Below are 26,511 nucleotides of genomic sequence, written 5' to 3'. Positions count from 1 at the left end.
TCCTATACCGTGGGTTATAGCTCCTTCGTTTGATTTGTTATTTCCTTCATATACGTGACGAAGTTGAATCTAATCGATGAAATAAATCTTGCTAATTGAATGCTGCAGGATCTATCCCCAGTGCAGGCTCACTGTTTGGAAATGAGCTAACTACTGTGTAGCATGGGCCCATCTGTGGAGAGTGTGTGGAAAGGGCTGAAACGGCTCCTAGCGTGTCCAAAGGTTCCCCTGAGACGGTCTCAGTGCAGTGCTGTAGTCCTGTATCACAGGATGTAGAGATGATGAGAGTGTGAGAGGTTGTTTATCACACTATCACACTCAATTTGCTCTTTCTCACTCTCGTTTCCCAAGTCATCCTTATTTTTCTCTCATTTAACCGTGTGTTTATGAGGCTCCTCTATTCTTGTCTTTTTTCTCCTTCTGTCTGTGAACCTGTCTTGTTTCTTTGACTCAAACTGTGTGTACCTTTTGTCTTCTCCTCCTTTATGTCCTTCACCTGCCTTCCCCCCCCCTCCTTGTTGTTTTTGGCAGTGGGAGCTGTAAACACTCTTGTTTATGCCTCCACATTGACATTCAACACCACCTTTCAGGGCTTATGGCTTGACGATCTCTACTTCAGCCTGAGTGACTGACAGTGCTCCTCCCTGTCATGTAAACACTCAGCCTCGTGTTTCCACAAGCTCTGGCTTCTTTTACTGACTGGAACCCACATATACGCATTGCAGTGTACCCTGTTTTCATGTTTTAACGTGTATGCATGAAGAAAACCAAGTGAAACAATGACAAATACTGTATAGGGATTTGTGTGGGGTTGGCACAATAATACAAACTTTTTAAATGGTTTTTATTCTACCTTTATTGAACCTGAATGGCACAATCATGCAGAGAAAGGGGAAATATAGCAACTTGATAAGGCACTCCGCTTGACTATATTTTGCCTTTCTTATTGTCAGGATATATCCATTAGTGTCCTGGTCCATTTTCCATCCATTAAAAACAAAGAGAAAGGTGAACTCTTCACAATTACTTTTTGTCACAGCCATGGGCGTAGGAAGCATCCTGAATGTGGGGGGGGCATTTTTAACGGGGGTTGTGGGGGAACAAAAAAATGTCCTTTTTTCTGGTGCATTTTATCAGGTGGTTTGATACTTTTATGTGGCTATACTAGCATGAGGAAAATGATGGGTACATTTTGTAATTTCATCCAGTAGTAAAGAAAGGAAACATATTTGATTATTAATTCAGAGCCGTCTTTGAATTAATAAAAAGCAGTTTAAATGCCCATTTTTTGTACATTTATATACAACAATAACAATATTGTGCATTGAGAGATATTGTTGTGGAGAGCCATTTATATATACATCGCAAAATACATTTGTGAATCCTTCTGTGAGCATTTATTAATATTGAGACTGATCTGACTCCATACAGATGTTAAATTCACCTAGGAATGGTATCATTGACGTACATGTTCAAATAAATGTTGCTCTTCTGTCTATATTGGTCATATGATGCCCCTTGACTGAAATGCTTCCTGTTCATTATCCCCACTGATTTCCTTTACATTCTGGAATGAGAGTCCACATCACAATTTACTCTAAACTGTAATTTCCCTTTCAACACTCACCTCAGCAACGGTCCTCTCTCCACTGTCCCTGTGTTCTGCCTCTGACTCACTCTCAAGCGCCTAGATGTCAAGAGAGGTGGTGAAGTGATCATTATTTATTGAGCAGTATACATAACAAGTCATACTGAATGTAAATACAACTGACTCTAAAGTAAGTCCCAGTCTGTGACATTGGACATTTTGAAGACTCAAAGTCCCAAGCAGTAGGTAGAATATTAGCTAGCTAAAATAAATAGTTAACTGAATACTGGGATAGAAATTGCCTATAAGCACTCAGTAAAACATAAACACACACAAAAAGCTTCTGAATGATAAGAAGTATAATTAAAACATAATGCGCATTACCATTTTGAGATGGAAATCAGAAAATAATCTAATCTAGGCAGTAAAACACACAGACTGCGTCTCTACATGGACATGTTATGATCATATTGGGGATATGGTGTTGACATGAGCACAGAGAGATGGGGTTATTCATGTTCCCTGTTTACATGATAAATACTAGTAACCTGGCATTTCGATGCCTTTTCTCATCTAAACTATTCAGTATTTGTATCTCTCTATCATGACATAAAGACGAAACTCCTCTCCAGAAGTGAGACGCCGCCGCCGCCATCACTGTTAACTGATTAACTGCTACCAGCTGATGACTTACTTTCCTCTTCTTTGAAAAAAAATGTCTTATGTCCATGTTGTCTTGGGGAGAAAACATATCAAACCAAGAGATCGTCAGCTTTGATTTTCGCTGTATTAACCATTTCCTGAACATTTGGTGTGTGTGCCTTTATTACCTCTGCTACAGGCATTGCATCATACAACAGGTCTGAGCTGTCCAACTATGACAACACTCCTTGAACATGCGCGCGCTATGTGAGAATCTGCTTTGGTACAAAGTAGCAGTGAAAACATGGTACGGAGTTTCATTGATTTGGGCATTCTCTCAATAAGCAAGTGGAATGGATTTGATATGAAGCACTGACACAGCGCTCTACAAAGTGCGGCGAGTGGATAGACCGATACACGGACTTTCCACATGGTAAAAGTGGGGGGGTCTAAACGAATCATTTGAAAAAGTGGGGGGGACTTGTCCCACCCTCATATAATGGCTGCGACGCCCATGGTCACAGCCCTGCCAATCCTAATTGTATCGGTGGAATGGAGAGTATGATCTCTCCCATGGGACTTACTACTACAGTAGGTGCCGCAGTCGGAGAGGACCATGTGCCTCTTTGAAGGATAGAGCCATACAAGAATGTCTCATTATTGTGTACAATTCTGAATTAGGGCTCCAGGGTGCGTCCTAAAGTCAGTGAAGTGCAACTAAATATGTTCATTGTTCGCACCAGTGCGCCTGACATTTAGCAGGTGTGTCTCTGTATGTGTATGTGTGAAACCGAGCCCTGTTTATCCCCTCAAGCCCCATCACAACCTCAAACATAACGGTCATTTCAAATGACGTTTTTGTCAGATTGCTTTGGTGCCGGTTACAGCGGTCCCCAGACCTGACATCATCAACAGAGGTATCTGCTCCACTATCTGGCTCTCATGTCCCTGGTTAGGTGACTCATCCATCCGAGGCGCTTGATTAATTTTGAAAGTGGAGAAGAAGGGTTTCCAAAAATGTGTGTGCATGCAAAAGGCCCATTACATGTTATATGTCCCTGTTGTAATCAATGTAAAAGTTAATCTGGATCCTTGCCCTGAGTATCTCAATGCTCACTCTCATAGGGTTGGGGAAGCTCAAGCTAATCAGACTATATCTAATGTTACTGACTTGTGCTTGCTGTGGTTCAAAATCAACATGTGTACATTCAAATGCTTGACATTTAATTCAGATATGTATTATTGTGTGGTGTCAAATAAATTAACTAAAAAGTCTACTTCAATCTGATACATATTATTTGTCTGGATTAAGGAAGTAGTTGTAGCACTGGCAGTCAATTCCCAAGCCATGAAGCCATATTTTAGCTTTTGCTCCATAAATTGAGTTGATATATATCAAAAATGCCTCGCTTTGCTAGCTAACATAAAAACACTGAAATCGTTAATTATGGGTGTGAAAAATGTTGCCATACAATTTTGAGCAAGTGCGTTTTTCAGTATTCCCACTAAGGTAGAAAATGGCTAACTGCTAAATGGCTAACTGCAAACTTATGACACATACTAACAAGTTAGTCCAAAGGGGATTTTCTGACGTTACACTTTATAATTGTTATTGTAAAACACCAAAAATAAGCAGTTTAAACTTCATTTGTGTTGGATTTTGTCTCGACAGTGGCACCCGCCATGAACGTGAAGATCCGAGGTGTGACTGACCGCACCATCGACGTGGAGTGGGAGGGGTCCGTTGTTCTGACAGATTTCTTAGTGACCTACACACCCAGCAGCCCGGGAGGTATGTACAGAGATATGCTGGCCTGTAGAAGGAAGGAAAAGTGCATTTCAGTTACAGTTGATTCAAAATGTCTTAAAGCATATATATCTTTGAAAATATATATACCATTGTATCTTTGTACCTGCCTTTCTATCAGGTGTGCAACTGGAGATAAGGATTCCAGGCAATACCACGACCTGCACTATCTCAGGCCTGGAGGCGGGAATAGAGTTCAACATCAACGTGTTCGCTGTCATTAACAACAGTATCAGCGTCCCTGCCAGCATCACGGTTTCCACCTGTAAGTGAAGCTCGTGGCTGTTTTGACTAAATGTTCTCACGGGAGCACTAAAGGATATTTCACTGAGGCTATGTTTGGTGCATGACCAACAGAATATAAATGTAATACCTCAAACCAGTACCTTGTTAAATATCCTCCGTCTCATTCAGTGCTGTACTTTCATTTTTACATGAACACAGATGCACACACACCTTGTCTGTCACCTTTTTTTTTTTTGTTAAAACCTCCCCAAGACGTTTTTCAGTGTCAATATAGTGAGAATACCACCTGCTCCTCAGTGCCAACTGGCTGTGATTCCTACCTGAAACACCTGCGTGGTGTCACTCACACTCAAATACACGCACACGTAATTATGAACACCTTCTGAATATTAAAGTCTTGGTCGGTGTTAATACCAGGGCACCTGATCCGACAAAGAAACACTATTCCCTGCTTATCAGAGGTATGCAAGCTCACTGAACCTCTGAATAGTAAGAGCTTGTTTTCAAAGGCAAACTGAATATTGTCTCCACTCAGCTGGTTACTTACCGTGCGGTGTGATGCCATCAGTCTTGGCTGGTAAAATGATCCTCCATTTCACAGATAAGTGACTTTAATTTCAGTGATAGCAACATTTGGAGTTATAAAGTTAATTTAAGGCAATTAAGTTTGGTGCAACCATTATTCATGTGTGATATGATTTGTTGGGTTGTCTTTGCAAAACGTAATTATGAAATGATTGGATTTGATTATCTGGAAAGATTTATGAGGACACGGCTGCCTGTGAAAAATTAATTTAGGTATTTTGCAAAATAAAAGTACAAGTCATTTCTTTTAAACCGAGGCACTGATGTTGACATCGGTACTACAGGAAAACATTGCATATATAGGCAGAAAAAAAGGTTGTTTATCAGTAAGAAATGTATTAAATATATTTATTAGCAGGGGGTTACACTTTTATAAATTGATGAAAGGAAATGTGTGCTTTTGTACTATTTTAGCAATAAAACATGAACTTACCCTCTATTATTGATGGTTATTTTAAAGTATTACCGAGGGAACAGAACAAAAAAACAAATGTAAAAGAGAAAAAGTGGACACCTCAACATGGTGGAGTCGTGATTTATGGGCTGTGTGGGTCACTGAAGACAATAATAGGTCTCTGGCTACCTCTACAGATCTCTCCAATCCCGATGGCTTAATCTTCAAATCCATCAAAGAGACGTCAGTGGAGGTCCAGTGGTTACCCTTCTACTATTCCTTCGATGGATGGGAGATCAGCTTCATCCCCAAGGTAGAGTAAAGCAGTGTGAACACTCAGCGTATGTGATCGCTGTCAGTCCCAATGTGAGACTACAGCACTATTTCATGCTGTAACACAAGTGCACTGTCCTGTGTGAGACAAAAAAAAAGGATGACCAAATGACCGTCTTTTTCTCTCTCCATCATCCACAAACACACACACAGAGTATTTTATTTTATTCATCTTGAAGAAACAGGAAGAAAAATAACTGGATGGATTTATTGGGGGTTTTGCTCAACTTGAGGCCCATACCAAATTAGACGAGCGGATTGTCTTAAGCTTATTGGCTATTAGGTGGATGAGCCAATAAACCCTTTTCCAGAATAACCCCTTCATGAAACTGTAGCAGGGCCAGGTTCAAAGCCAGAAAGCAAAAACCTTTCTCTTCCTAATTCCCGCCGTAAACGCAGGTACTCTCTGCACTCTAATCTTGTGCTCTCTCACAGTAATTGGTTTTCTCCTTTAAGGTGTTCTCGGGGGGAGATATCCTTTGGTCCGGCCTCAAATCTGATGTTAAGATGCTTTTTTTATTTTTTATTTCAAACCCTTAACGAATAGAACATTTCCGAATGGGGAAAAAAGCAGCGGGATTCCTAATTTAATTGTATTGCTTTCAGCCGTCTTCTCTCTTTCTCCCCAATCCTCTATTTCTCTGTTCTTCAAGCAATTTCCATCCTTCCACCCTTTCTACTTAATCTCTTGTTTCTATTTCCATCCACCACCTCTCAGTCGAAATATCTGACTCTCTTCCTCTCTACCCTCGAAAGGTACCCTTCAACCTTTTCATTCTTCTTCACCTCTCTCTTCCTCTCCTCCTGTATCCTTCCTTGCTTTTCCTCCCCTTGCTCCAACCACGGGGGAAATCATATTATGAGTTGGCAGTCCCGCCCCCCTTGGATTTCATCCAGCAATGGGGATTGTGAATTTTGACAATCTTGTAATGGAAGTAGGCATGAAAGCTATGTGAAAAAACACAGAACTCTCTGTCAAAAAGGAAGCAGAGAGAGGGGGAGGTGCAGGGTGAGATTTGTACTTGCCGTTAACGCTGTTAAAAACCGCTACAGATATTTTATATCCGACACTAAAATGAAAAATCCCACTGCTAGCACATCATACCCATGTTGGGCTTGTTGTACCTGTAAAGCAATCATTCAATCAATATTGCTGCCAGTAGCACTGTACTTTTATTACATTAGTTTCAGTGGTATATATTCATATACAGCCTTACAATCTATATTTATATAGAATCAGAAGGATACCAGAGCTGTTTCCTGGAAGGTCCGTCTTAATTTAGTTTTTTGTTTTTTATTGTTGGACAAGCTGCTGTGTCTTTCTTGGCAGATGAGATTAACACACATGGAAACACACACATGAGCATGTGTTACGATGCACTTTTTGACTTTCTCTTTCACTCCTGGACGGAAGAGACCGGGTAATAACTACAAAGCCCCGCTCCACTGGTCGGGGCGGTGGGCTGGCTGTAATATACAGGGCAGACATCTCGATCAAAGAGCTTCCTGTACCCAACACCACCTCACTTGAATGTCTTGCCTTCACTTTATCTGGATCTGCACAGCTCCAGGCTGTTCTTATATATCGCCCCCCCCAAAGCCTCAGCCTCTGCCATCTTCCTGTCGGAACTATCTGAGCTACTCACCTCAATGTGCTCCATGTCCCAATCTACGCTCCTTCTTGGAGACTTTAACATTCATGTGGACTCACCCAGTTGCACATTTGCCTCTGACTTCCTGGCACTTCTGGACTGCTTCAATTTTGAACAGCATGTCCATGATCCCACCCATGCCAAAGGCCACACCCTGGATTTGGTATGTACCTCTGGCACAACTGCGCACCTGCAGTGCCTCAACCTGGCTGTCTCCGACCATCATGCCATCCTGTTCACTGTGCCTATCGCCCTCCCCAGACAGCTTGTACTGCGGACAATCACCTACAGGAGCCTAAAATCAGTGAGCGCACCAGCCATAACCAGCCTCATAGCTAGCCACCTGGCCTCCGATCCCCCTGACACCTCGGTTGACGGACTGGTAGCCCAGTACAAAACTGCTCTTTCCCTGAGTCTCGACTCACTTGCCCCCCTCATTACTCGCACTGTCTCCTTCACCCACTCAGCCCCCTGGTTCACCACCAGTCTCCGTGCCATGAAAGCCTCTGGCCGCCAACTGGAGCGGCTCCACAAAAAATCTGGCCTCACCGTCCATCTGGAGGCGTATAGAGAACATGTAAAATCCTACAAGGACGCCCTCTCAAAAGCTAAGGCACAATACTACTCCTCACTCATCGGTGACCAGCAACACCACCCCCGTATGCTCTTCTCCACCATAAACCGCCTACTCCGCCCAATTGACCCTCCCAACCCAGCAGACGCCCCCGAGCTTTGCACCAGGTTCCTTGACTTCTTTGAGGACAAAGTCAACTCCATCCACCAGGAACTCCAGGCCTCTGCCCCATCCCATCCACATGCCACACCACCTCCAGTCAGTGTTCGTTCAACTCAACACCTGCCTCAATGTTGTCTCTCCTCCTTTGCACCAGTGGATGCCACACAGGTTACCAAACTTGTCTCAAAAGCTAAGGCTACAACCTGCTCTCTCGACCCCATGCCCTCTGCTCTGGTCAAAACTTGCCTACCCATTCTCTGCTCCACCATTGTTAAAATCATCAACTCCTCCCTGGAATCAGGCAAGGTTCCCGCCGTCCTCAAGATAGCAGCTGTCACCCCCATCATCAAAAAACCTGGTCTGGACCCCGAGGACCCCAGCAACTTCCGGCCGATCTCCAACCTTCCTTTTCTTAGCAAGATCATGGAAAGAGCAGTTGCTGCCCAACTCCACCATCATATGTCCGACCATGAGCTCTATGAACCCTTCCAATCAGGCTTCAGATCCAACCACAGCACAGAGACGGCCCTTATTAAAATAACCAATGACCTCCTCATAGCCGCCGATTCAGGCCTCGTCAGGCCTCGTCAGCATCCTCATCCTCCTGGACATCTCCGCCGCATTCGACACAGTCTCCCACACTATCCTACTCAACCGCCTATCCGTCTACCTTGGCCTCTCTGGTACAGCCCTCTCCTGGTTCCATTCCTACCTCTCCAACAGGCAACAGTTTGTGACCATCGGAAAACCCAGCTCTCCCCCAGCCCCTGTGAACCAAGGTGTGCCGCAAGGTTCAGTGCTCGGCCCCCTTCTATTCAACATCTACATGCTCCCCCTCGGTGAAATCATTCGCCGACATGGTCTCAACTTTCACTCCTATGCCGACGACACCCAACTCTACATCAGTACCAAACATTAATTCATACCTTCATCTCCTCTCGTCTGGACTACTGCAATGGAGTTCTGTTCGGGGTCACCAGCAAAGCCCTGGACAGGCTCCAGTACATCCAGAACTCTGAAGCCAGGCTCCTCACCCACACTAAGCCCTGGCAACACATCACCCCTACCCTCATCCACCTTCACTGGCTCCCGGTCAAGTCACGCATCCAGTACAAACTCTTCCTGCTAACCTACAAATCTCTCCACTCCCTAGCCCCTCCATACATCTCTGAACTCCTTCAGCCCTACACCCCCTCTCGTCACCTGCGGTCCTCTGACAAAGGGCTGCTCTCCATCCAGCGCTCCAAGCTGAAAACATTTGGCAACAGAGCCTTCAGTGTCGCAGCCCCCACCCTCTGGAATTCTCTGCCCTCTGCAATCAGGAATGCAGACACTCTGGACACCTTCAAAAAACACCTCAAACACCATCTGTTCACTCAGTCCTTTGGCCTCAACTAATTTACAGTCACTTATTTCCTGCTATTGCTCTGTATGTTTATTATTACCTTTTATTTTGTTACTTCCCATTGTAAAGCGTCCTTGGGTTTCGTGAAAGGCGCTATATAAATTGAAATTATTATTATTATTATTAAATCAATCTTTCAAGCTGCATCAGGTATAATTAATCTGTAATGACATATTGGGGGTTTACGTCTCATTTCATCACCAAACAGATTTTCCCCTTGCCTCTAGTAATATCCAGCCATGTAGTTATTTAAAAAATATGGTGCTTCATTCGTTTTCACATTAAAGGTATTAAAGTTTTATTCACTGCTGTAATATCGTTCAAATGTAATATTATTATATTGCTTTTTGTGATAGTCAGAGGATTATTAGAATCACTTCATGACTCTTTGTTTAGGGACATATAATTACATGCTGTCTAACTTGAAAAACGAAATTACCATTATAATTAACCAAGAAGAAATCAAACAGATAATGATCATCAAATTAAAGTAATAAAAATACCTCAACAAGGACCAGAAAAAGTATTTTGTCATTCCTCATCTCAGCGACCTTGTCGGCAGAAAGAATGATGACTAATTACGAGCAAACTGGCATCGGAGATGGTAGTGGATATACTGTTATGGTGATTCATTTAGCATAATTTAACATTTAACTGTATTATTATTGAGATTGAGGACCAATTGTTATTGGAACATTACCGCTGTGTGTTACTGCCCACATTGGTAATTTAGCTGAGGTGATTAAATGGATTACATCTCTAATTACAGTTTTGATTCAGGAAAGCAGCAAGCTGTTCTAAGTTCTGTTTTAATAATGTACGTGCTTTCGTAGCGCTGGCTTTTGTGAATCTTGGAGCAGCAGTAGGTGGAACATCTGTCTGTTGGCAGGAAGTGCATGTGCAACACTTGCTCTCTGAGAACAGCTGGGAAAAGCAGTGGCTCCATATGGATGAGTGACAGGCCTTTAGAAATGTACAGAGTGCTGCCTCTGCAGAACATGGCCTGAGAAATATCACTGACTCATACTTCCGCAACAAGGTTCTTAATGTGCTAATTCATCTACATGTACGAATCAGTCAAAGGAAATATACAATTCAGAAAGTCTACTGCATACATGAGTCACTGTTTATGTGTATCTGCTGGAGATATTGTGTCAAGGTAGCAGGCAGGACCCAAATGCAGACTTCACAGGAAACACCTTTATTAAAAAGGCAACAAGAAAAATACAAAGCTCTTCCCAAGGATCTAACAAAGACAGACAGAAAACCCAGAACTAAAATACACACAGGACTAATCAAGGAAACAAGAGACAGGTGAGGAGGGAGGAGGGAGGAGGGAGGAGGGAGGAGAAAACACAGGGGCACCAGGTGAACACAATCAGGAAAACAGGTAGGAAGGAACAGGTAGAAGGGAACACACAGACAGGAAACCAAAGACAGATCTAAACAAGACAAAACACAACGCAGACAGATCGTGACGTTACACCCCCCCCCCCCAAGAAAAAACAAAACAAAGTGAAAAACGTCCAACAGGGTGGGTGGAGGGGGACCAGAGGAAGGACTCAGACGGACATCCCGGGGCAAAGTAGAAGCCGAGAAGGGGGACTCGGGCGTACGGCATGGCCCGGAGGCAAGGCAGAGTTCGTGGTGGGGGTCTCAGGCGGACGGCATGAGGGCGAAGGCAGCGGCTGGAAGAGTCAGGGGGCCGGGCCCGAGGGCGAGGACCGCGGCCGGGAAAGTCAGGAGGCCGGGCTCGAGGGCGAAGACCGCGGCACTCAGGGGGCCGGGCTCGAGGGCGAAGACCGCGGCCGGGGAAATCAGGGGGCCAGGCTCGAGGGCGAACACAGCGGCACTCAGGGGGCCGGGCTCGAGGGCGAGCAGGAGCTGGTGGAACCCCTGGCGGGTCAGACGTAGACGAGACCCTGGACGGAACCTGGGCTGGTGTCAGTGGGACCCACGACGGAGCAAGGGCTGGTGTCGATGGGACCCCAAACAGGACAGGACACAGTGTTGGCAGGACTCCCAGCAGAAGAGTCGTCGGCGGGAAACACCTTTATTAAAAGGCAACAAGAAACATACAAAATTCTTCCCAGTGAACATAGTCAACGACAAACAAGGATCTTACAAAGACAGACAGAAAAACCAGAAATAAAATACACACAGGACTAATCAAGGAAACACGAGACAGGTGAGGGAGGAGAAAACACAGGGGCACCAGGTGAACACAATCAGGAAAACAGGTAGGAGGGAACACACAGGCCCTTTCTCACATCTCTTATTTTTCATTTCCTCGCTCCTCGGTCTCGGTCTCACCGGAACTTGATTTGTCTGCGCCATCTTGAGTAGCGTCCCAATGGCCTTATTTTTCAAATCAAATCAAGTGTTATTTATATAGCACATTTATAAACGATTTTTGGTCGAGCCAAAGTGCATATAATAAAAATAGCCTACAGTAGAGACACTTTACAGCTAAGACAACAGCACAGATTGTTCAGAATATCAGTATGAGAAAAAACCTGTCCTTAGAGACCCTCACATCGTACAAGGAAAAACTTCCGGAGAAAACCCACAGTTTAAAGGGAAAAAATGGGAGAAACCTCAGGGAGAGCAACAGAGGAGGGATCCCTCTCCCAGGACGGACAGACGTACAATAGATGCCGTGTGTAAATCTAAGAGATAATACATTTTACAGCATAGGTAGTCCAAATATTAGGAAATGCATGTGTCTGTAATAAGAAGATGAATCTATGAAGATGTCAACTACAATCCTGTGGGAGCCTTCAGGGAGGCAGTATGATGAGACCCAGGCAGGACCGCAGAGACAGGTTTAGCCACGACCCAAAGTCCACGACTTAATCCAGAACTCAGGATAGAGGATCCAAGACACAGGACTACAGCAAGAGGATCAGCCTCGACTCCGGATCCCGGCGTAGATATAGATACAAAACAAGAAAAAAGATTTGGCTGGGTTAAGAGAATACACAGACACAGACAGAGAGGGAAATGGTCATTGGATCAAAGTTATTCTTGATAACCCTCTAGAAATATCTCATGAACTTCCCCACTCAATCTATCAAGACCCGAGCAGTTATATTAGTCAGTCATTAAGTGCTATTTAAAATGTTAATTTGCTACATATCCAAACAAACAAACAAAGTGTGCAATCCAATGAATGTTAATCTAACTGGGTTTTGATAGATAGCATATCTCTTTTTCTTCTCTGAATTATTTTATTTATTTTGTGCACTCTAATCAATATTAATCAAACTATTGTTCGTTTATACATTTTAAGAATGGCGTTTATCTTTTTTGAGAATGAGTTCTTATTTGATTTGATTTATTTGGGTCTACAACAGATGATACAAATGTTTGTGTCAGTAAATGTGTACTAACAGAGGCAGGGGTGTTTGTGGAAATAACGGGGACAGAGCTGGCTGCTGTCAGACGATCAGCTGTGCAGCGCCATCACAAACGGACGTGACGCCCCGGAGGAAAGGACGTCCCATTGCTCTTAAAACTAATTTCCCTGCTTCTCGTGGTTTCCTTGCGTCTCTCCATGCTTCCCTGGTGGGAGGGACTAGTCACAGGAAAACGACGCAAGTGAGGGATGCAAGGAATCCATTTAACCGAAGTGAGAAGGGCCCACAGACAGGAAACCAAAGACAGATCTAAACAAGACAAAACACAAAGCAGACAGAAAACCAAAGACCAATCTAGACAAGACAAAACACAACACAGACAGATCGTGACATATTGTGCATCTGCCAGATGCCTTATCTCCACTGAGACGCAAAGTTTAAGCCACAAAGTAGCTGGCACTTACTCGAAATATGCAGATTGCATTGCTCTTCAGCTCATCACATTTATCTCTTGTTTTTTTTTCAAAGGACAATGAAGGAGGGATGACTGCACAGCTGCCCAGCACCATCACTTTCTTCGTGCAGACTGGTCTGAGGCCAGGGGAGGAGTACACTGTGAACCTGGTGGCGCTCAGAGACCAGGGTCGCAGCCAGCCATTCACTGCCACTGTCACAACATGTACGTATGAATAGAATCTTTAAAGAAACAACATTTAAAGGTCCCTATCATGCTATTTTTAGGCAATAGCATAGGTCTCAGATATATATAAAAACATATATATTAAAAATATATATATGGAGTGTTTTGCTCAAAATACCAAACACACCGGGGGGACATATTTATGTACAAAATACATCAAAAGGTGCATTTTGCACAATAGGTGACCTTTAAACACAATGTGATTACAGCTTTTGTTGCCAGGTCATGTTCAAACCACACAACTTGATTTTTGTTAATTTAGTTAAACACATTTAGCAATACTGCCATAACATGACATTTCTCTGTTTTTTGTCTTTATATTTCTGTTGTAAATTATTGTCTTTTCAATTTGTTTTCTTGTGTTATTGTAGTGTGCTTTTATTACATGCATGCACTTTGGCTCGACCAAAAATAGTTTTTAAATGTGCTTTATAAATAAAACTTGATTTGATAATAAAGTGTTTAGGGGTTTTAAGATAAGTTGTGAATGTGGCCTAAGGAGGAATACGATTAAATAGCCACTACCATTTTTCTAACACATTTGCATATTTGATCAGAAAAAGCTTATTTTATATTAATATGAAATGTGAGCAGTACTGCAAATAAAAGATTGTATTATAATGTATTAATCTGTCAGTTAAAACCCACCCAAGGGGACATCTCAAAGTCCTTGTTTTGCAGAAACAACAGTGTTTGTTTTACAGTTAATAAATAACAGAAAAACTGCAAGTTCTCAAAATTAAGAAGCTGATTGAAGCAAATGTTTGCTATTTTGCCTGATTAAAGGCTTGAATAATTAAGTGATTGTTATAACTGTCAGCAATTAATTGTCTCCATAAATGTCATTTTAGGACATGGAGCATATATCCCGTCCACGCAAACACACGCACACAAAAACGCAGAGTTAAATACGATGTCACCTTGGCGTATTTGATAGTCTGCCATTATTAATGTCCCCAATGTAAACCTCACTGAGGTATTGCCCCACTCCTCACCCAGCTGCCATTATTACTAGACATCTGTAATAGAGGCAATTCAAACCTCTTTCGTAACAATTCAAACTATGATGTCCGTAGTCAAAACACCATCAATTGTCCTGTCAAATCTCTGTTCATTTTCTGGGGAGTAATTAAATAAAGATTAATAATTCATGGCACACTGTCATTAATTATTTTATGACGGCCCACTGCAGGACACCTTATTGGATAAAGAAAGAGGAAAAGACAAATTTGAAGTTACTCAATTATTAATAACAAAGATTTATCCTTCCTCTGAGACGGAGTGAGTGTGATGAGGAGTCTGAGGAAAACCAGAGGGAGAGGAGAGCTGATGTGAGAACAGGTTCTCAGCAGATGTCTTCCTCTGGATGTTTTCTAGGACAAGACCCAAGGGCCCAATTTCTAATACATCAAGGATCGGGGGTTGACCTGCAATATGTGTAGCCTTAGTCTCAGACTTATTTAGATCTCAAAAGCTTTAAGAAGGACTGTATGTGCCTGCTTCACTTACTGTTTGGAATATTTCATTTACATAAGTTGGCCCTGGGGACATTGACAGAGAATCATTATGCTCAACTAGAATGGGGCTTTCAATTCAATTACAACTGATCATTGTCCCAGGTGCTATTTGGGCTGTCTCTTCAAACATATCATGGATAATTCAACATGTATCATAAACTGGAAATTAGTTGAATTGTAGTTGTGTATTAGATACCTGTTAACCTGCTGTGGAAATCATCAAGAAAAATGTTGATTCAGAGATCAAAAGCACCTGCATTTCCCCCACAATCTGTTAAAGCAACAGATGTCACACCATAGCTTCAGTGGATAAAGGTAATCCACAGGTTAATGAAGCAGAGTGCTTATTGTTACATTCTTTAACACTCCATTACCTTGAGTGAAATGTCTTTATTTTGACATTGATGCTCTAACAATGAGAGCATGCAGAGTAATACTTTATGTATCCCTATTCTTTCATGCAGCAACTGGTTCAAGGTTCTTTATTTGTCATACAAACATAGCTACAGAGTAGTTATGTCGATGAAAATCTTAGGTCACAGGCTTCTCCAACAGTGCAACACAATAATACAGAAAAACAGAAAAATATAGTGCAAAAAAAAAAGTGAAATGGTGAAATAAGAGTCTATATGCAAGTCATTAAAATATGATATATTAGATAAATAGATACATAATTACTAAGTAGCAGATGAATATTATGGATGTTGTTACAACAGTTCAGGTGTTTAACAGTCTTATTGCCTGTGGGATGAAACTGTCCCTGAGTCTGGTGGTTTTAGTCCGGATGCTGTGGTAATGCCTGCCAGACGGCAGCAGACAGAACAGTTTGTGGCTGGGGTGATGGGAGTCTTTTATAATCCGGAGGGATTTCTTCCAGAGGCGCTGGGAGTAAAGGTCCTCCATGAATGGCAGCTCCGTCCTGGTGATGTTCTGTGCAGTTTTCACCACCCTCTGTAAAGCCTTACGATTGAGGGCAGTGCAGCTGCCGTACCAGGCCGTGATGCAGCCAGTCAGGATACTCTCTATGGTGCACCTCTAGAAGGTCAGGATGCTCTCTATGGTGCACATGTAGAAGAGTATCCTGGAGTCCATGTTGAACCTCCTCAGCCTGCGGAGGAAGAAGAGTCGCTGTCAAGCTTTTTCTGAGTTTGATGACCAGCTTGGAGGGCACAATGGTATTGAAGGCTGAACTGTAATCAATGAACAGCATTCTCACATATGTGTTCCTCTGGTCCACGTGTGAAAGCCACGTGTGGATGCCGTGGTGAGGGCTATAGTGTCGTCTGTGGACCTGTTTGCTCTGTAGGCGAATCGAAAGCTTTGCCTACACTCATAGTGAACAAGAACTGAGTGTTTAAACCATAAAGCTAGAGAGTTTATGTTACGGTCACACATTTGATCATATATTTTGGGCCTATGGTAGTACCAGTTACAGTTGTGCATGGATCACCCTATGCTTGAACTTGACGTTTGTTATTGCTATTTCATGACTAGCAAGGTCCTATAAATCAACAAAGCACCGGTCCAGATTGGGCTCCCCTCTGAGAAACACCACCTTATTGTGGAGGAGGGTTTTGTGTTTCTTCGACACGGGGAGCTAATTTCTTTTGAAATGTGTTTTAGTTCTTAACACCTAGTATGTGCTGTTTTCCAGCAATCGGCATAGAAAGACTTTAATCGTGGCTTATGTTTTACACCTTGCAGAGATAAAGCCTATTGTCTCAGCGTGTGTTGGGTCTGATAAGCTCTACAGTACAGGCTGTCAACGAACAGCTTTTCCTGATAACCTATCTACCAATGCATTGGCCTGTGGCAGTATTAACATGAACTTTCATCTCTTCCTTATAGACTGACTGAAATGTGTTCAAATAAAAAGTTGGCTTCAATCATTTGGTCAAATTACCAATCGTATTAATTCTATCTTTTGATTTTGTTTAGTTCAAACATAATTTATCGTTACTGTATTTTATTTAGGGCAAAAATACAGCTTTTTAAGCTGCTTGTGGTTAGACAACATTTAACAACTAAGAATGAATTTGATTTTAATCAATGAAAGAAAATTTGATATTTTAAGACAAATACAAAAAAAAGTTATTTCTTAATGTATGTTCACAAAAATGGTATTCAAATTCGACAATCTAAGAAGATAAAACATTACACATTTTAAGGATTTTTGGCACGTGTGGTTATTTTTGTATGTGTTACAAGCCAAAAAGACTAAGAAGCACTGTCTTATGTGATGGGAAAGATATGAAATACTGTATGTTGGGGTTTCTGGAGTGTGTTTTGGACAAAACAAATCACCTCATGCTTCTCAGACTTTTGACGATTTTCTTAAATTGTATTTAGCATATTAAATAATTGTTGGTGGCATCTCCACCTACGAATGTTTTGGAATCCAACCAAAAAATCAGGTCAAATTGAAAAAGACTGTACATTTTGAAAACAATAAATCGACCAAGTAAAAAAAAGTGCAGCAATAGATGGAAAGGTTGGCAAAGCGAGCAACAGGACGGTCGATAATTCTGCTTCTTTCCTCCTTTTTCTGTATGCAGTGATTGATGGCCCCACTCAGCTGATTGTGCGGGATGTGTCAGACACCGTAGCGTTCGTGGAGTGGACACCACCGAAGGCAAAGATTGATCAGATCGTGTTACGATACGGCCTGGTGGGAGGAGAGGGTCCACGGACCACCTTCCGCCTCCAGCCAACGCTCAGTCAATACTCCCTGCAGGTGAGTGGTGTGGTGTGTGTGCAATTGATCACATTGTGGTGTCACAGATCTCATCATACACACACATCATGTGGACTCACCTGCCATCTGTGGACAGAAAAGCTCGTCCTCACAACTTAAACCACTTATCTTTGGGTTGATGGTTTGCTTTGGTGTTATTGCTTTGTACTCACAAGTGCTATGTTGTGTGTGTACTGTTGTCATGCTTGGTAATATTATCTATTCCCAGAGTCTGCCAGCCGTCTGTGTCTGGAGATTAAACATAAAACAAATGAAAAAAGCCATGCAAAGAGATTAAACAAGCCTAACTGTCCCTGTTTTTTTGTTTTTGTTTCACAGGTTCTGCGTCCTGGCTCGCGTTACGAGGTGTCTGTGAGCGGAGTGCTTAGAGGAAATGAGAGCGGATCTATTTCCACTGAATTTACTACTGGTGAGGTCTGACAGCAAGCAGATGTGGTGATAGTAGTGTGTGTGGTGTGTGTGTGTGGGATCCTGGCCTGCCTCTGGGGATAGAAAAGTCTATGACATATGGCCTAATGTAAAACATAACGTTTATCTGTGTTGCATATAGAAGTGAACATCTGGTCAGAGTAATTATTGCTGCAGTGTGTAGTTTGTGATTGGTTGTGGAAACACTATCCTTTCTTGTTTTGAATGCAAACAAAAAGTGAATTCATCAAAATGATATTTTTTGAATAATAATAATCATCTATGCATATGTATGTAATATATAATGTGCATTGACTTACTAATGAGCTATACAATGTTACAAATGAACATGTGATGCAACTGATGTAAATAATGTACCGATTAACTGTAGTAATTAACAGTTGCCCTCCAGCAGTATCTGTGTCTGATTGGTAAACCGCTGATGTTTGCTTGTTCACAATCCCTGAGAATTGGTCTGTGTCCCCAACATTGTCAGCTTTATCGTTCTTCTCAGAGATCGATGCCCCTAAGAACCTGCGGCTCGTGTCCAAGACCTCCACCTCCCTGGAGCTCGAATGGGACAACAGCGAGGCTGAGGTAAATAAATGATGACCGAATAGCCTTTGCATTTCATTTTCATGACTTGTTTTTCAGCCAGTGACTAAGACGCGGGGACAAAACAACATTTGAATAGCATATCAAATCTAATGCAATGTTATATATTAGAACATCCCAGAGAATAGGAACGTGTTTAAATTATATTAAAGATTCTGAATACCTCCACAAGCTATTCATGCCAAACATCTGCAATGTAATATACAGATATATGGTCTCTTCTGAAAGCACATGTTTTGTCTCTTTTATCTTTTCTGATTATGTACATTATTAAAATATGTGTACTGGACTAACCTGAAATACCTCTTAGATTACACATGATCTCAACTCAACCTTAGGTGTCCCGTATTTAACAAAATACATTTTGTGTAAACAACTAATGTGTCCTTAATCCCTTGACCTTATCCATGCTCCCCGGACCCTTCCTGCATACTACCCACCCTAAAGCCGTTTTTTGTATTCCTTCCATTTCTCTAAGCTCTGTCTTGTTGTATTGAGCACTTTATCATCACCGACAGGTCTGTGTGCATTTTGTCAGCTTGGTAAATGCCAATACAGAGAATGTAGCAAAGAAATGTGTTGGGTTCAAGTGGTCACCGAAACGTTTTACTGTGACTAAAAATCTAGGAAATCATGTTTTTTCACTGTGTATTTATAATGTTATTACCAGGGCTCCCTGGCTACTATTGCTGGCTAATTAATTGCATTTTTGTAACCAGCCACTGTCAGCCCAACAGCCACAACCACCTCGCTTTAGTTTTACCACTCGTCCAAGAATCACCAACTCTGGCTCATGGATATAAAGTTTTAGTTTAGTCGCTTAGATGTGATGATATTATAAATCTACACTGTCTTTCCCCACTGTCTCTCTCTATCTGCCCTCTGGTCAGCTCTCTGCTTTGCAGCGGTTATTTTGTGCTTCAATGGCAGACCATTCAATTAGCAAAATAGAATTACAAACATCAGCCAAAAAACAAACAATAAGCAATGTTTTTAGCCAATCACTGGTAGCAGATATCTTCATGATCCAATCGCCCGACCCTAATAACTACTCCAACAGACGTAAGAAGATAATCTGTCTCATTGCCGCTTAGAACTACAAATGTATTCATCCCCATGATCCTGCACAGCAGAGAGACTAATGTCAGGCTGGGCTAATGCAACATAATTCATTTACTCTGTGATCCGACTATTGGTTAATAGTCTTGTACTTTCTTCATTTTGTTTAAAAGGTTTCCTTTTTGTTGGTGTTCTTAAAGTTTCAATGTATCTGTTTAAATCCAGACGGAGAGCTACCAGGTGGTGTACAGCACTTTAGCAGGAGACCAGTATGATAAAGTCATTGTACCACGCAATGAGGGAGCCACCACTAAGACCACCCTCACAGGTAAGGAAAAAGCGCCGTTGCTTTTCTTTAATTTATTGTTTGTAGTTAATTTGTATTGAATTATGTATGAACATCTGTAGGGGTCTTTCGCTCAGTGCGATGTTTTCCTTATGTCTCCAGTATTATCTCAGAGCATCTAATGTATGCGGAGGAAGCTGGAAGAGCCTATGTGTTTTACATGGCAGGATTATCTGCAGAGCTAACATTCAGCGGACAGGGCTACTGATTGTATCTGTAGAAATGCTTGTTGTCCTGCGGACGTATTGAAAGGCTGTCAGAAAGGAAGGGTCAGCTGGTATGTTTTTTCTGAAAGGCCACAGTGCTGGAAAGGGCACGGCCAGCATAAGAATAGAAGCCAAAGGTCCTTGTGTTATGTTGTTGGGCCATTGCAATTTATGCTGCCTACACCCTCATTCCTTCTCTGTCACTCTCACTTTCTCTCTACTAATAATCATTGTCACTCCCTCGCTCATTTCCGTTCCTCATTATCTTATTCCTGTAACTTATGAAACTCACTGTGGATGTACTGAATTGATTTGAAACTGATCAGTTATGCTGTAAGAGTTTTTTTCACAGAAATGATACTGATGTACGTTAATTTACCCAGACCTCATCACCAATGTAGAGCTAATTGGGCTGTTGTGAAAAAGTCATTCTAATTGACTTGCACTCTGCTTGAGAAGGAGAGTGGGAAACAAGTGTGTGTTATGTTTATTTTTGCTGTATGATGTTTTAAATTAGTAACGGATTCCCTCTCTGTGTTTGTGCCTCAGACCTGCTGCCAGGCACAGAGTACGGCATTGGTATTTCTGCCATGAAAGATAGCAACCAGAGTACACCAGCTACAATGAACGCCAGGACAGGTGAGTCCATCCCTGTTTATACTCCACTGATGTATGTAAAACAGATTATAGGAATACTTCACCCTTGAAATTACTATAAAATACAACATAATTTGTATATACAATTTGATTTTTATATCAATTACTCAAGGTGTTACTTGTAATTTTTATCGAAAACTGAGTTGCTTGCATATCTGCACAGTGAACCGAGAATCCAGAAAAGTGCAGATTTCTCAAAAAACCGCTGAACTAAATTGGAACATCAGTTAAGCAAGTTTCACACGACTTGTGCAGTATAAACATGGAGAAAATGTACATGTTTAGTAGTGAGCAAATTGGATAAATGAAACTTATTTACCATTATTGTACTGCAACAGTGCGTAAACTGTACTTTTCATATAGTTTTGCTATTTTAAAACCTGTATGGTATTTCATTAAAGACTATACGTTTTGGTCTATACCTTCACTGTAGAGTCATAAAAGAAAAAAAATCTAGGATTTCTAGGACAAAGACACATTCAGTGAGTAAATGATGTTTAAATGGTCTTTTTGAGGGTGGCACTTTCTTATAAGTGGATCACAGCAGCGTTGTAGAAATACCAGCTTCACAGCATCTGGTTTGCTATTATACTTGTAATGTTCAGTTCCTGCTGTGGGTCAGTGCTCCTGTTCCAACCATTTAAAGCCACTTTAGTGAAATTAAGCAAGACATGTGCTATTTTAGGTGATGTTCTATAAAACCTGCTGGGGCTAAAGTTCTCATTACAGCATTTTAAGGCTGTGATAATGCATACCATTGACTGCTAATGGCCCTCTTTGTCTCATATCATTATAAGCTATTTGAATTTTTATTGTGTTTTTTCTGTCTTTTAAAAAACATTTAACCTTCTGTTAAAATGTTAGTGGGTGGAGGTGCTTTGCTAATCTTTCCCATCATGTTGAATGTCAAGCACATCTTCCCTCCAGTTGCAATCATTTTAATGGCTGAAGGTATTTTGCACTTTCCGAAATTATACCTCAATTTTACGAACAAGCTCTTTCTATCCAACTCTTTGAACTTTAAAAATGCAGTAGAGCTATCACATCTTTCTCAAAAAGCTTTAAATAATATGACAACAACACCTCTCTGGCCAGCATGCAGCAGTGCTCATGTTGCTGAAAGCTAAAAGCATAATTTCCATTATCAGTGGCTTCAATCGAAGTACGTTCAGTCTTACTTTACCCTCCAAAAATCTATTTGACAATAATCTCCAAAAACATTTGCAGTAGAGGAGAATTAAACATTGATGATCCGGTGGGCAAGTTGGGTCATTGTTGCAGGAAACAAAAAGACAATCTTAAAACCAGAACAAAAACAAGAAGATTAAACACAGAATGTGGGATGATTATGATAATAAGGAGGAGTAAGCAACATTTGAATCAGCAACAGTCCTGCTTTTCTGTCAGTGCTGCACCAAAGAACAACGAGCTAAAACGTTGGGGGCAGATCGCTGAAATGTAAACAAAACAAAGGTTTCAATCAACTCAATTTATTTGAGGAAAATGTAAGGATGTGACATGAAACAACGTCTGGACTTTCTCATTAGTAGGACGGGGAGTCATGCAAATTTGAGATATGAGTGTTTTTTCTAAAGCGAAAGAGGGGATTGTGACATCTGAGTATCTTAGAAATAGTTTTACACTTGTAAACACAAAAGGGTCGGACAGTGTAGCAATAAACAGAAACCATCCTACAACATAACATGAGATTATAACTTTTAAGTAAGTCAACAGAGAATTTGAGTATTAATTAAATCAAGCTTTGTGTACCTACTGTTGTTATAACTTTTTGAGGTTGCCCAAACAAAAGGAGGGTAAAATAAATGTTAAAAACGAATTAAAGGCATCATTTAAATTGCTCAAATAACCTTCTTTTTATTTTCTCCAAATGAAAAGATCTTAATTTGTTTTACCTAAATCTTGTCTCCTCATTATCAGGTCTGGACGTGCCCATGGATCTCACTGTGATGGCTTCTACAGACAACACCATCACTCTGGTGTGGGGCTTGGTCCAGGGTCCCATCGACCATTACAAGGTCACCTTCACATCCTCGTCTGGTGCCTCTACTGAGGTAAGGAAAATGACAGACTAATACCTCGTGAATAATAGATCAAACATTAAACATACTTTTAATAATACTGTACATAGATGGGTCAACAATCATCCAAGGACCAACGTGACTGACCTTTTGTGTCTGAATAAATCCTATTGAATTAATGCTTAACTGTGTCTTTCTTTTCAGCTGACTGTGCCTAAAGATGTTACCACCACCACTCTGACTGACCTTGAGCCGGGGACTGAGTACAGCATCACTGTGGCAGCGAGAAGAGGAAGACAGCAGAGCACTGCAGCCACTATAGATGCCTTCACTGGTATGGAGAATACTCAACTTGTACATACTCAAACAGGTACACAGTGTCGTCTAAGTAGAGCAGTAGTGTTTTCCTTGAAGGCAATAATAAAGCACCTGCCAAATACAGAGGTGACTGTGTCAGGTAAAACATTCAGCACACCTGCCACCAAAGCAATCCCTTAGTTAATAAAAGTCAGGAATTATTTAGGTAACGTACCACTGACTCAGTGTTTACAATTCAAAGTGTCTGGCATACAAATATGAGCAGCTGATATACCTGCTGCAGTGGCAGGTGAGGATACGGTGCTATATAAACTTGTGTGGCGTATCAAGATTTGAGTCACTTGAATCCTCTCAATTATGAGGCAAAGCTAAGAGACATTTACTCTAGAGTGTTTTCTCGGCTCAGATAAAGAAATGAAAGATCAGCCCATTACTGCACAGAGCTGGAGAACGGTTTTAACAACGGTGGCGCGTAATGAAGTTGAACGGTGTCTATAATGGACTAAAGTGAGGCAGCAGGTAAGGTGAGTCACACTAAAATAAAATGGAGGGACCTCATAATACTCTGAAGAAGCGATTAGCAGCACTTAATTATTCACGTAAGCTAATGAGCGTGTTACGAGTGTTCCCTGATTGCACCTCTGTTTTTCATCTTAATATATGTGTGTGATGCTCTCAGTTTTGCTGTCACACTCGTTAGTGTCAGCTTGCCACGCTCTTCCTCTTTCTCAGCTTGATGTTTCCTCTTTCTCTGAGAATTTCAATCACAACCAAGTTCTCTTTTCCGTCCAACTATGTGTCGGATTGGGATTGCTGTCAATCTACTAGGGCTGTACCCGACATCCAAATATCCGAATATTCGTTCGTTGGAGTACTATTCGGGTTTCAATTTCGTTCTTCGGATATTCGTTTTTTTTTTCCATTTTTTTTTTATTTATTGAAAACTCCAATATCAACGTAAGAGCTTGTGCCTCTTCGGGGGGTGCTAACACTTAACCATACACTTTATCGTTTACTTTCTCCGTCTTTACTGTATATGTAGATATTACTTTTTCTCCGTTAATCTCCGTCACGTTGTTTCCATAGCAACAACAACTTCCTGTCAACAGCGCTAACTCTCCTTCAAAATAAAAGCAAGTCCATACAAAATAGGAAGCCAAGCCAAATTACACTTAAGACATATAATACAACTGCGACGAAAGTAACAAACACAATGCAATATCCTTTTCAATTTCAAAGAACACAAATTGGGTTGTATACATTAACAAATAACTATAAAACAACAATACTGTAGAATATCAAAATGAATGCCGTGAATAAAGACACGTGTTGAAGCGGTTCGCTGCTGATTACTACTGATTGCACAAAGGATGCTGACTAAATGATGGGCATGCAAGATTTGTCATTCTTTTCTTCACCTTTCATCACCATCATCATCTCTTTGCTTCTTCACTCTGACCTTCATCACCATCACCATCATCATCATCATCATCGCACTCATCATCGTTTTGTATCTGTGGCCTTTTAAGGTAACACCATTCCAACCATCTGGAGAGGAGAGATGACAGAATCTTAAAATGACAGATGAAGAGAATCAGAGGGAAAATAATTAATTACCTGTCACATACTCCTCCACTGTTCACGTTGACATATTGGAAACATCTGTTCACCGCTCAGGTGTACTCATTACAGCGAAAATATTTAACAAACATTTGATCTTAAACTGTGATTACAAATATATCCCAGGCTGCAGTTGGAGCACTATTCCTATTTCAGTTTGTCCCTTTGTTAGTTCATATGAACTCCACTACTTCCTGGATGTAGTCATCTTCAAAACTCTCGTTATCATGCGTCTGGGCCACAATAGTCAGAGATTTTTTCGGGTTGGCTGTTACATTTTCGTGAACACGATATTTCACAACCACCTGGAGGGAATTTCTTCAATTTGGCACAAATCTCTACTTCGACTCAAGGATGCACTGATTATAATTTAGTGGTCAAAGGCCAAAGTCACTGTGAACTGAATTCCGTTTATTCTCTTGAAAAAGATATCTCAGGAATGCCTGAAGGGAATTTCATTTAATCAGGCACGAACCTCCTAATCTACAAAAGTGTATTAACATCATTTGTGATGTTAATGCCTCTGTCCTATGATATCCAAACGCATCATTAAGACCTAGAATGGGACTCACCATATTATCATTATATCTACATTTCCTCCTTGCGGCCATTGTCACTGCCTTTCTTTCTAATAATTCCAAACTCTACAAAAGCCTTCACGTCATCTCGATCGTCGACATCTTCATCATAACCACCATCGTCACATTACTCTGACACTCCTTCTGCATTCTTTGTCCTGCCATGTGGAGTTTGTCACCACCGTCGGTGCTACAGAGCCATGTTTGGATGTGTGTGTGTTATTTGTGTCATGTCTTGTAATGACTTTCACACAAGTACACACATGCAGATCACAACTATCTGGTTTTTACGGGATACACATTTCCCGCTGACTGCACAAAGCGGTAATGCATGTCGACAGTTGGTGAAGGAAATGTGCCATAAAAAGGCAGCTGTTCATCAATAAAACAGGAGAAGATCATAAATGCAGACAAGTTTAAACAACACAGGCTTCCAGTAATAATTGATTACAAAGTAAACTGATCTTGATGCGTCAGAAAAAGAGAAGTCAATGATGCTGCTTTCTTCCCTGCTATTTATACATCCACACATGGCTAATTCAATTCAAATGGTCCGGCATGTGTTGCTGTGTCATCTGCTACACTGGTTGGTATTCATGTCATCATCTCTTGATCAGGTCACACATTTTGACAACAGCATCTGCTTTCATCATCATCATCATCATCATCATCGTCATCATCATCATCATCATCATCATCATCATCATCATCATCATCATCATCATTTCTCAGTTTTCTTGTAGTTAACAGTCCCATCACAACCTCCTCTTTACTGCGGATAAATTATCATTATTTCTTTTTTTTATGACCAATTAACTCATCACTTCCACATGACTGTGGTCTCGTCTGACTCTCACCTGCCCCATCAACATTTCACCAAAGGCTAATTTTCTCAACTGTATAATAAATGATCTATTATACCATCCAGGACTGCTTCCATCAATCA

The 26,511-nt window shown here is 41.3% G+C and overlaps 1 protein-coding gene across 6 annotated transcripts in view; it reads left to right on the top strand.

Moving 5' to 3' along the window:
• The window catches only part of tnr (tenascin R (restrictin, janusin)), a 225,220-nt gene that overhangs the window by 150,799 nt on the left and 47,910 nt on the right, over positions 1–26,511 (top strand). For 4 of the 6 annotated variants that reach the window (XM_034104811.1, XM_034104815.1, XM_034104810.1 and 1 more), the window contains 11 exons: positions 3,903–4,022; positions 4,159–4,302; positions 5,460–5,575; positions 13,276–13,426; positions 17,520–17,698; positions 18,038–18,128; positions 18,624–18,724; positions 20,027–20,129; positions 20,903–20,992; positions 22,949–23,082; positions 23,254–23,383. In XM_034104811.1, coding sequence (XP_033960702.1) covers positions 3,903–4,022; positions 4,159–4,302; positions 5,460–5,575; positions 13,276–13,426; positions 17,520–17,698; positions 18,038–18,128; positions 18,624–18,724; positions 20,027–20,129; positions 20,903–20,992; positions 22,949–23,082; positions 23,254–23,383 — 1,359 coding nt within the window. The remainder of the gene's footprint in view (positions 1–3,902; positions 4,023–4,158; positions 4,303–5,459; positions 5,576–13,275; positions 13,427–17,519; positions 17,699–18,037; positions 18,129–18,623; positions 18,725–20,026; positions 20,130–20,902; positions 20,993–22,948; positions 23,083–23,253; positions 23,384–26,511) is intronic. The other 2 variants (XM_034104816.1, XM_034104813.1) reach the window with 1 other exon arrangement.

Source organism: Pseudochaenichthys georgianus, chromosome 17 (assembly GCF_902827115.2).
Source record: "Pseudochaenichthys georgianus chromosome 17, fPseGeo1.2, whole genome shotgun sequence".
Classification (NCBI taxonomy): domain Eukaryota; kingdom Metazoa; phylum Chordata; class Actinopteri; order Perciformes; family Channichthyidae; genus Pseudochaenichthys; species Pseudochaenichthys georgianus.
This window is presented reverse-complemented; position numbering and strand designations above follow the sequence as displayed.